This window comes from Panicum virgatum, chromosome 2N (genome assembly GCF_016808335.1).
Source record: "Panicum virgatum strain AP13 chromosome 2N, P.virgatum_v5, whole genome shotgun sequence".
Classification (NCBI taxonomy): Eukaryota; Viridiplantae; Streptophyta; class Magnoliopsida; order Poales; family Poaceae; genus Panicum; species Panicum virgatum.
This window is the reverse complement of record NC_053146.1, coordinates 42,304,437-42,315,041: the sequence shown is the minus strand read 5'-3', so window position 1 is coordinate 42,315,041 and position 10,605 is coordinate 42,304,437. Positions and strand designations below refer to the sequence as shown.

At 48.2% G+C, this 10,605-nt stretch overlaps 1 protein-coding gene across 1 annotated transcript; it reads left to right on the top strand.

Annotated features, from left to right (window-relative positions):
• Nucleotides 1-4,655, top strand: LOC120660546 (potassium transporter 23). Its single transcript, XM_039939117.1, has 9 exons — nt 1-477; nt 844-1,072; nt 1,179-1,427; nt 1,523-1,573; nt 1,727-1,987; nt 2,370-2,422; nt 2,530-2,644; nt 2,753-3,007; nt 3,176-4,655. Exons 1-9 carry the CDS (start codon nt 175-177, stop codon nt 4,222-4,224), a joined length of 2,565 nt encoding a protein of 854 aa, XP_039795051.1. The 5' UTR covers nt 1-174; the 3' UTR covers nt 4,225-4,655.
• The last annotated feature ends 5,950 nt before the right edge of the window (nt 4,656-10,605 follow it).

Genomic DNA, 10,605 nt, shown 5'->3' with positions numbered 1-10,605 from the left:
AATCCAAAAGACGGAAAGCGACGAGCACGCATCGCTCGCTTCGCTCGCCCCGTCACGCCTCCGTCCGACCAGCCCGCCTCAATCGGATCCGCGCCACCGCCACCCGCGAACCCGACAGCGGCCGCCGGCGCCGTCGCCGCGAGGGGGAGGAGGAGGAGGAGGAGGGGCGGCGCGATGGACGACGGCGGGATCCAGGAGGAGCCGCCGTCGGCGCGGTTCCTGACGCCGACGCGCTCGGGGGGCACGCGCTGGGTGGACGGCAGCGAGGTCGACTCGTCCGAGTCCGCTGCGTGGTCGCTCGGCGACGAGCGGTCGGGGGAGACCGTCTCCGCCGAGGGGAGCGCCGCGGCCACGGCCCCGGCGTCGCGGGTGTCCTCCGGCACGTTCCGGCGGCGGCTCGGCAAGCGGCCCCGGCGGGTGGACTCGCTCGACGTCGAGGCCATGAGCGTCGGCGGCGCGCACGGGCACAGCAGCAAGGTGCGTCCGCGAATCGAAATCCTCGGTAGCGTTCCGCTCGCGTGCCTCTGGCAGCCCGGTGCGCGAGAAGCTTACAATAATGCGGGCGTTGACCATTTCCTTGGTTAGCGCAATGAATGGTAGGATGAATCGGTGGTGATCGCTTGGGGCTTGCTAGATGCGTGTTGATGAAACTTTTGAACAATTTTGGATTGGTGTTACGATGATAGCATCGGCTCTACTTGTGGATTCCATGGATTCCCACATGCGTGTCTGTCTGGGATATGGGAACACGTGCTTTTCAGATGCTAATATTCTAGTACAGTGGTACTTACTCAAAAATCATGATCCCAATGACTGAAATATCCATGCTCCACTTTGTGCCAGGAATTGACGATGTTGAGTACCATCGCGATGGCTTTTCAAACCCTCGGTGTGGTCTATGGAGACATGGGGACAAGCCCTCTCTATGTCTTCAGTGATGTGTTCAGCAAGGTGCCCATAAAGTCGGAGGTTGAGATCTTGGGAGCACTTTCGCTGGTCATGTACACGATCGCATTAATACCTTTCGCGAAATACGTGTTTATAGTGCTCAAAGCTAATGACAATGGTGAAGGTAGGATGAGCCGGGTGCAATTTTGGTTCGAGTATATCATGACTAGCATTGGCTTGTATGCCCCTCGCCGGGTTGGTTAACTTACTAAGGGTCCTCATGGTTGCAGGGGGCACTTTTGCACTTTATTCATTGATTTGCAGGTATGCAAAAGTTAGCCTGCTTCCGAATCAGCAGCGTGTGGATGAAGATATATCTAGTTTTAGGCTCAAGTTGCCAACTTCTGAACTTGAGCGTGCTATGTTTGTCAAAGACTGCCTAGAAAAGAAGCCACTCTTCAAGAACATTATCCTGTTCTTGGTCCTGATGGGGACTTCCATGGTGATTGGCGACGGCATTTTAACTCCGTCAATGTCAGGTGTTTCATACAGTCTGGTGGTCTTAGTTTGCTCCATTAGAAGATGTTATGTAACTGCTGTTTGCGCCTGACCCTCTTTTTGTTTCTGTTTTTAGTCATGTCTGCTGTCAGTGGTCTCCAGGGTCAAGTTCCAGGATTCGACACAGGTTTGATATTCCATGTTCAATCTCATTGTTATATCTACCACATTTTACTTTTTTTTTTCATTGGTTTACTGACCAAACAGATCTTCTCATTTATTTGGTAAAAGGAATATGTGTGCCTTATTTCCCACCCTTTTTTCCTTTTCTTGTCTGCAGATGCTGTTGTACTTGTCTCCATCATAGTTCTTCTGCTACTGTTTAGCGTGCAGAGGTTCGGGACTGGCAAAGTTGGATTCATGTTTGCTCCTATTTTGGGACTCTGGTTTATTAATTTGGGCTCCATCGGAATATATAATATTGTTAAGTATGATATATCTGTTGTGAGAGCATTCAATCCGGTGTATATATACTTGTTTTTCCAAACAAATGGCATGAAGGCATGGTCAGCTCTTGGTGGTTGTGTCCTGTGCATCACAGGTGCCTCCTTTCTTCAGCAACAGCATTCCTCTCTTATTTTGGTGTCTTTTGAAGAAAGGGCTGGTTTTGCACTCAAATATATTCTTGTCCTCAGCAGTCAATATTTTTGAACTCTTGTATAACCAAGAATGCTTTTATGAGAACAAAACAATATCATGAGTGATGAAAATGCTCTTTCCTCAGCTGTACCATTTTGTATCTAGCATCGGTGCATCCTTTAGTAGAGTTTCCATCACTTGTTCAGTGTTGTTATACCATCTTTGCCATGAATGCTGATGAAAAATGGTAGTTTTTCATTGATTTGGCCATTCAGTAAAACCTGACATAACTTTAGCTATTCAGTAAAACCTGACATAACTTTAGCTATCTTATATAACTTTAGGAGCTGAAGCAATGTTTGCTGATTTGGGCCATTTCTCTGTCAAATCAATACAGGTTACCCGCTCCCTTTCTGTGTTTGTTTACATGATATTCTGTACATTTTGTTCATTATCTGACATACTCAGTTTCACTACTCTTTCTTTCCCCTTTTTGGGTTCCAGGTAGCATTTACCGCTGTCGTATTCCCCTGTCTGCTTATTGCTTACATGGGCCAAGCTGCATTTTTGATGAAAAATCCACTTGCTGTAGAAAGAATATTTTATGATTCTGTACCAGGTAAAACTTTCAACTGGTAATAAATATATCAGGTTGATCTGTGTTATGATCACTAAATTATTTATGTGAGATTTGCAATGTAAGTCTAAGCTTTGATCTGCAAAGCAGGAGTTCTATTCTGGCCAGTATTTGTGATTGCTACACTTGCTGCTATGATTGCCAGCCAAGCTATGATATCTGCAACATTCTCTTGCATAAAGCAGGCGATGGCTCTTGGCTGCTTTCCTAGGATTAAGATAATCCATACTTCCAAGAAAATCATGGGCCAGATTTACATACCTGTGATGAATTGGTTTCTTATGGTCATGTGCATCATCATTGTGGCCACTTTCAGGAGTACCAATGATATCGCCAATGCCTATGGTTAGTACTTTGATCTTCGAGAAACATACAACAGCATCCTCACTCATGCTACTTTAAGTTTTTTTTTTGATACACTAGAAATGAAGTAATGTAGGGTGTAGTTATCTATTTTTGCTAAAGAATTCTCCCATTTGCATCAATTACCTTTTTTTCTTTGAACTTTTTTAGGTATTGCTGAAGTTGGTGTCATGATGGTTAGCACTGTACTGGTGACTTTGGTGATGCTTCTTATATGGCAAACCAACTTGTTTCTTGTGCTGTGCTTTCCTATTCTTTTTGGCGCAGTGGAGTTTGCTTACTTAACTGCCGTTCTGTCAAAGATACAAGAAGGAGGGTGGTTACCGCTGGCTTTCTCCTCACTGTTTCTCTGCATAATGTACACATGGAACTATGGAAGTGTGTTGAAATACCAAAGTGAGATGCGGGGCAAGATATCCCTGGACTTCATTCTTGACCTCGGAGCCACACTTGGCACTGTAAGAGTTCCAGGCATTGGACTTGTGTACAATGAATTGGTCCAGGGGATCCCATCAATCTTTGGCCAACTGTTGGTCACACTACCAGCAATGCATTCCACGATTGTCTTTGTTTGCATAAAGTATATCCCCGTCCCATATGTCCCGCTTGAAGAAAGGTTCTTGTTCCGAAGGGTTGGCCAGAAGGACTACCACATGTTCCGCTGCGTCGCACGCTATGGTTATAAAGATGTTAGGAAGGAGGATCATGGCTTCTTTGAGCAGCTTCTGGTCGAGAGTCTTGAGAAATTTCTGAGGAGGGAAGCCCAGGAAATCGCACTTGAGACAAGCACAATGGAGGCTGAGCGTGATGACATATCTGTTGTATCTGAGGTGCCTCAATCTCCTGCTTGTGAAGGCGATCTGCAAACTCCACTGCTTTCTGATCAGAGATCTGGTGATCACAACAGAATGGGCACCAGAGATGATAGTTCTCCTGTGCTTCCCTCCAGTTCCATGTCAGCAGAAGAAGACCCCGCGTTAGAGTACGAGCTGGAAGCTCTGAGAGAGGCCATGGCATCTGGGTTCACATATCTTTTAGCTCACGGCGACGTGAGGGCGAGGAAGGAGTCGTTCTTCACGAAGAAGTTTATTATCAACTATTTCTACGCGTTCCTGAGGAGGAACTGCAGGGCTGGCACCGCGACCCTGAAGGTCCCCCACTCGAACATCATGCGTGTCGGTATGACCTACATGGTTTGATGGGGACTGCTACACTCGTGCCACAAGACTGAACCTTAAGTCTTGGATGCCGCACCAGCTTGTAGTTTAGAGATTGTACGGCAGTACTGATTGAATTCATTGCTGCCTCTTGCCATCTGCTCGGAATTTTAGTCGCAGATATGGCTGTATGTGTTCGATTTTCCATTCCTTTTGCCCCTTGATCGGCACGTCTTCAGTTGTTTGTATGATATCTGTGGAGACTGTATCTGTATGAGCAGCTATGTTTCTGCCATCATCTCTTGTGTGTATCCTAGCACTCCTTGCATTTGTTGACCCTTCAAATAATGCAGTGGGGGCAGATGCCAAATATTGGGCCTGGCCTCCACATGCTACGTTGTACATACTTCATTGTTATGTATTACTTGTGTTTGTAAGATGTCCAGCATCTTACTGAAGATTTGTCGCTAAAAGATGTTCTAATGAGCATGCTGTCAATTTCCTTTGTGCATGGTCCAATCTTCGGTTACTAGGGTGAGCTACCCTAGATGGCTCCTGCTCCTTGTTAGAACCAGATTCAAGTCTGATATGATTGCCAGTGGGCACGGCACCAAGGCTAGGTCACGGACAGCGCTGATACGGATCTGCCTCTGTCAAGCATTATCCTTGGCTTATCCTTTGAAGCTTTCAGCCTTAAAACGAGCCCTATTTTGCCATCGGAAGAATGTTCAATGATTGATGGTAGTGCCATCCTTGCGGTTCTAGGATAATCTTTGGGATCAGTTCATGTGCATCAGTCTGCATTCATTTGCTCTCTGTGCGGCTGTCCAAGAAGTCAACTATCTACTACAGACAGCCTCTTGCTATGCTACTCATTTGTGTCACATGTGCCTCTGAATCATCAGAGTGTTGCCATAGGTGTAGAAAAGGTTTCCAATAAAGAACAGCTTAAGTGTCAAACAATGAAACGGATAAGTTTAGTCATGCACCTAATCTCCATGTAATGGATGCATATAAACGCAGAGATGCAGTTGACTTCTGGGGTGTTAGGCCCTAGCAATCTGGAGGAGGCAAACCACCTTTGCTTCTCCGAGGAGATGGAGACTGTTCCTGGAACTTCGACGAAGATAGAGGCCAAGCACTGTGGCCAACAAATCCACGGAGCGAGGCACCAGATGACTAGACCTGTCTAGGTCTATTGCTGAACCCCATGCCGTATATAGTTTTCTGAAGAGCAGAGGGAGCTGAGAAATGGCCTTCACATTTTCTTTTCTTTTCAAAAAAAGAAATGAAAAAAAAGCCCCGGCGTCGTCCCCCGCGTAGGGCGACTCGAGCGGCGACCCCCTCCCCCGGCAGTCGCCGCCCCCTCCTCCCCTCCTCCCCACCTCACCGCCGCCGGAGGGCGACGCCGGAAGTCCGGCCGGACCCCGGGATGGCGGCGGCGGGGAGCATCCCATCCCTTCCTTCCCTTCCTCCCCCTTGAAACAGATGGCCGGCGCGGACGCCGTCGAAAGGGGGAGGACGGCGACCAGCTCGCGACGACGGCGGCGTGCGCGGCCGGATCCGGCCTCTCCGCCCCCGGATCCGGCTTGCCTGTGGCTGGATCCGTCGCCCAGCGGTGGAGCTGGGCACGGCTTCGGTCAGGGCGGCGGGCACGGCGCGTGGACCGGCGAGATCTACAGCCGGCGGAGCATGAGGCCGGCGGAGGAGGCCCTTGGTGCGGCGAGGCATGCGGTCGGCGGAGGTGTGCGGCCGGCGACGCGTGCGGCCGGCGGCACGCAGGACGGCGAGGCGAGGCGCGCGACCGGCGAGGCGAGCGGCCGGCAGAAGCCGTGCTGGGCACGTGGCCGGCGAAGCGCGCGGCCGGCGGAGGGAGCTGCACGTCGGCCGGTGGTGGAGTGGGACGACAGAGGAGCGACATTGCTGCACAATGACTCGTGGGGTGCGGCGGAGGCGTTGCCCGGTTGGGATGGCCGGGATGGTGGTGCTGTCTCCTACATCGCGCGCGTGCAACGGGGATGAATGCTCCGGGCGAAAGCCTTCTGACGGCGGCGTTCTCGGACGTCGCTTTCCCTGTTGGGGGCGTCTTTTTGGAGCTTCATTCCTGCTGCATGAGGTCTCTGGGTGAAAACCCTGTCTAGTTCTAGACGAGCAACGGCGGCGCCTTTGGCGTCGTACCCTCCTTGGAGGCGTTGTCTCTTGAGACCCGCTCGGTTTGCAGCTTGGCCGGCCCACTGTCTTTGGCGGCCTCGACCGGTGCTGGCAACTCCGTCGTGGGATAAGCTAAAGGGTGTGACTACCACACGTCAAGGCGGCTATCTGTTGGTGATCAAGGGTCGTCGCTTGGGTGTCGCTCGGCTGCTCGCAGCGGACCACGGCGGCCGACGTTGCTTCGCAATTGTCGGTTCGGTGTGGGACAGCGTCTGGAGGACGGCGCTTGTGGCAACGGCATCGGGAGATGACTCGGCCTGTAGCGGATCGCGGCGAGTAGGTCAGCATGGCTGAGCCTATTCGGTGCGGTACAACGTTGGAAGACGGCACAGGTGACAACCTTGATCTGCGGTGGCTTTGTGCGGGAGAAGGTTACGTGTTGAAGTTTAGACCACGGCGATGGTCTGTTGTTCTGGTAAAGTTCCTTGGAGGCGGGGCGGCTATGCTCGCTATTGTAACACCCCGGGTGTTTACGCAGTATTTTAATTAGGTGCCTGCACAGTAATGGTGTAGGTTTGCTATGCATCTTGTGCTTGATTTACTTAAAAAGGATCTTTTTGTAATTATGAAAGGTTATATGTGTAATTATGATTTTATGCAAGGTCCTTTATATAGTTATTTCTGAATATAGCTTTTAGGGAGGGTGTTTGTGCAAAATTTCAGTGCATTTATTGCATGGCAACCAATTTTGCTTGTAAGTCTATGTTTGTAGTGAATTTACATTGAAAAAGACAAATTTCCTAGATTTCAAAATCCCTTCAATGATTTTAATTTTAGCTCTTGAATATTTGGTCAAATAAATTTTTGCACAACATCAAAGTTGTAGATCTTGAAATTTTGAACAACTTTCATGTTGGGCACTTTTCCATTTGAGCTTTGGTTTAAAAGTTATCACTGGTTTACAATTTAGTCCCTGGAACTTTTGGAAATTGCAAAATCGCCCTTATCCCCTTCTTCCCCACCCCTGCTCTGTTTCGCCGCCGCCCACCGACGGCGCCGACGCCGGCGCCGTGGAGAGGCTTCCCGGCCGCCTTTTTCTGTCGCGCTGGCGCCCACGCATCGCCCCGGAGCCGCTCCACCGCCCTTGCCATCGCGCTGTGCCTCTCCCGGCCGTGCCACGCGCGCTGCCGCGTCCAGAAGCACCCGCGCCGGCCGCCACCGCGACGCCGCCGTGGCGAGCTCGCCGCAGAGCCCCAGGACCCCTTCCAGCGCGCGCATGAGCACCTCAAAGACCCCAGTGACCTATTCCTCCCTTTCTTTTGCTCTCTCCGCGCCCCCAGACCCAGGAACACCACCGCCGCCATCCGCCGAACGCCGGTGAGCCCAGGCCGCCGTTGAACTCACCCCTCCGCCCTTCCCCGTCCCAAATTAACCCCTCCAGTAGCTCCTACGTGGTCCCGCGCGGCTCACCCACCCTTTTTCCTCGCCAATCCTTCACCGGAGCGTCGCCTCCGCTGACGCCGACCGCCTGGTTACGCGGAGCCGTCGCCACAAGCCGCCATAAGCCGCCCCGAAGCCACCTAGAGGTGCTCCTGGACCCCCTATTTCTTTCCCACCCCGATCCCCTCGCCGCCGGTGCTCGCCGTCGCCGGTAAAGGCCGGTCAAACGCCGCCTCCCCTTTCTGACCCGGCCGAGGACCTCGGGTTGGAATTCAAAGAAGCCCAGGGGGCTGTCTGCAAACCCCAAGACTCATTTGAATAGTGCCACTAAGGACTGCTTTGTAATATTTTCAGTGAACTTTGAAATTCTAGATCAATTCGTAGAAAATTCGTAAATTAGAAAATCTTGATGTTTTGGAATCCTCTTGAAGAGCTCTATGCAGTAGAACCATAATATGTTAGGCTTTAGTTGCAAGTTTTTGCCGTATAAATGGTTTTGTGTCACTAGGTAAATAAATACTAGATGTTTAGTCTTTTTCTTATCTAATGCTTGAAAGCTGGTCTTGCTCTGAATTTTTTGTGGTAGTTTACTCATGTTACACTAGCTTTGCTATAAAAATTTCATGATCAGTTCTCTTGTGTAGCTATTTATTTGATTTAATCCTTGCTTAGTATACTTTATTTATGATAAATAGTTTCTGTTCTTTTTAAATCCTGAAAATATTCCTGAGTGTTCTTCTGGAGTATATTAGCTTGTCCAGGAAGTTTGAGCCTTAGTTCATGGCTAGATTAGGGGCTAAAAATAAATCTTGCTAATCTGTTGTTTGTTTTAGTTATTTTTCTCAGAGTTAATTCTGTGTAGATAAAATCATGAAAAATTCACGGTAGCTAGATCTTACCTTTGTAAATCTCCTGTTAAATTTTGAGCTTCTACTTTGCAATATTTTAGTCTGTATAATTCAAGCTTGTACTAGGTGTTGCCTGCATAAATGTTTTATTGTGATTAAATGATTACATGTCTTGATATGATTTTTGAAGGGTAGATTACTTTGTTCATGTTCTGTTTAGTGTAATTTTGGTATAATTTATTACTTTTTGTACTCTGATTTGATGATTTATTTACAAACCATGACTTAGTGGTATGATAAATCACCACCACTCATTTTATGAAGTTAGTTAACTTCTTTTGTGCTGTTAATCATGATGCCTTGTGTAGTTAAATTTGTCATTTAACTACTCTATAAACGATTGCCCATGTTTGTTTATAATGTTGTTCTTGCATTACATATAGATACGACTACTTTGTCAGACGGGACGTACGAGTTGATTCCGGAGTCTGACGGAGGTGATCTCGAAGCTCAAGTGAACACTGCGGAACTAACTGAAGCCCCGAACCAAAGTTCGGAAGAGCCTAGCGCTGAAATAGTTAGCAATTACCGAGAAGGCAAGCCCCGGACATAACCTATACTTCAAAATTAATTTCATTTACTGTATTATTTTACTTGTGCATTTACAGTTCATAGGAGTTGAATTGAAACTCTAGATGCATGATCCTAGGAACCTATGTACTGAACACTAGACTTGAGTTCGAATAATTGCTAAGCTTATAGGACCGGTAAAAGTCGAGTGATTGCCTGTCACTCGCGAGCTTTATAGGAATTGCTTGTTTACTTTCTGTTATCAATATAAGGACGACGGACGGGGTTGTGTTCGATATTATGTCCTATGTGAGACCCCGTCTGTGTTGATGAACTTGCTAAGGTCGCGGTGTGTGGTAGTGCTGGTTAAGTTTTTGAAAGTACTAGTCACATGCCGTAAATATGGTACGCGGCAAGCCTAGTAGCCGATTGGACCGGGGAGTGGATATACCTCCCACTCTCTCAGTAGGGATAGGTTTTATTTTATGTTGCGCAACACTACGACTTCTAGGGACAAGGTTCGGCCTTGGAGCCCTGTAGTCGGGGAGAGTGGCACTATCCACAAGCCGGAAAGAAAGGTTAACGGTTGTTTGGGAATGACCCGACGGTATTCCAGACGTGTGTGCTAGGTTACCCTTGCAAGGTTGAATTTCGATTCAGAATCGTCCGCCTCTCACGATGAAATGAGACTGCTTGATCTCTTTGCCACACAGAGTAATAAGAGCAACAATATTCTTATTAATCTGGATGTTTGCTTAGAAGTTTCACCATGAATGGTTAGTAGATGCTTACATAGAATGGTTAATCAACTAGAATCTTGAAGCTAAAACTTGAAAGTAAGGACCTACTCTTTATTGCTTTTCAGCAAAGGAAAACCAGAGCCTTACAAATGCCTTGCATAGTCTAGCTAAGGTGGGCTACTTATACCCGTTGTCGGTTAAGTCTTGCTGAGTATTAGAATACTCAGCCTTGCTGTTGAAATCCTTTTTCAGGTATGAGTTTTGAGGATCAGATCGCTAGCTTGACCTATCCTTGCGCTTTGCCTCCTGGCTGGTCCGTAGAATGGGATACGTCTTCGGCCGGCAATGACTATGACGAGTGATACCCGGCTTGGGCTAGCTTGGTATACTTTTGGCGACGTGTTGTAGAAATCGTGTTTCATCTTCCGCTGTTTAGACTCTGAACTTATAATTATGTTTTGTAGAACTGTTTTACTTAAGTTGGTTTTGTAATAATGGTTTGAACTATTTTGTAATCACTACTGAACTTGCCTGTGTTGTAAAATTTGTGGTTGTAATATCTCTGGACTCGCCTTCGTGCGAGGTATGCTTGTTCGATCCGAGAATCGGTGGTTGTATCGGGACGTTACCCGACAGACCAAAAATTGTTCCGTTTGAAGTGCGTTTAAGCTAAT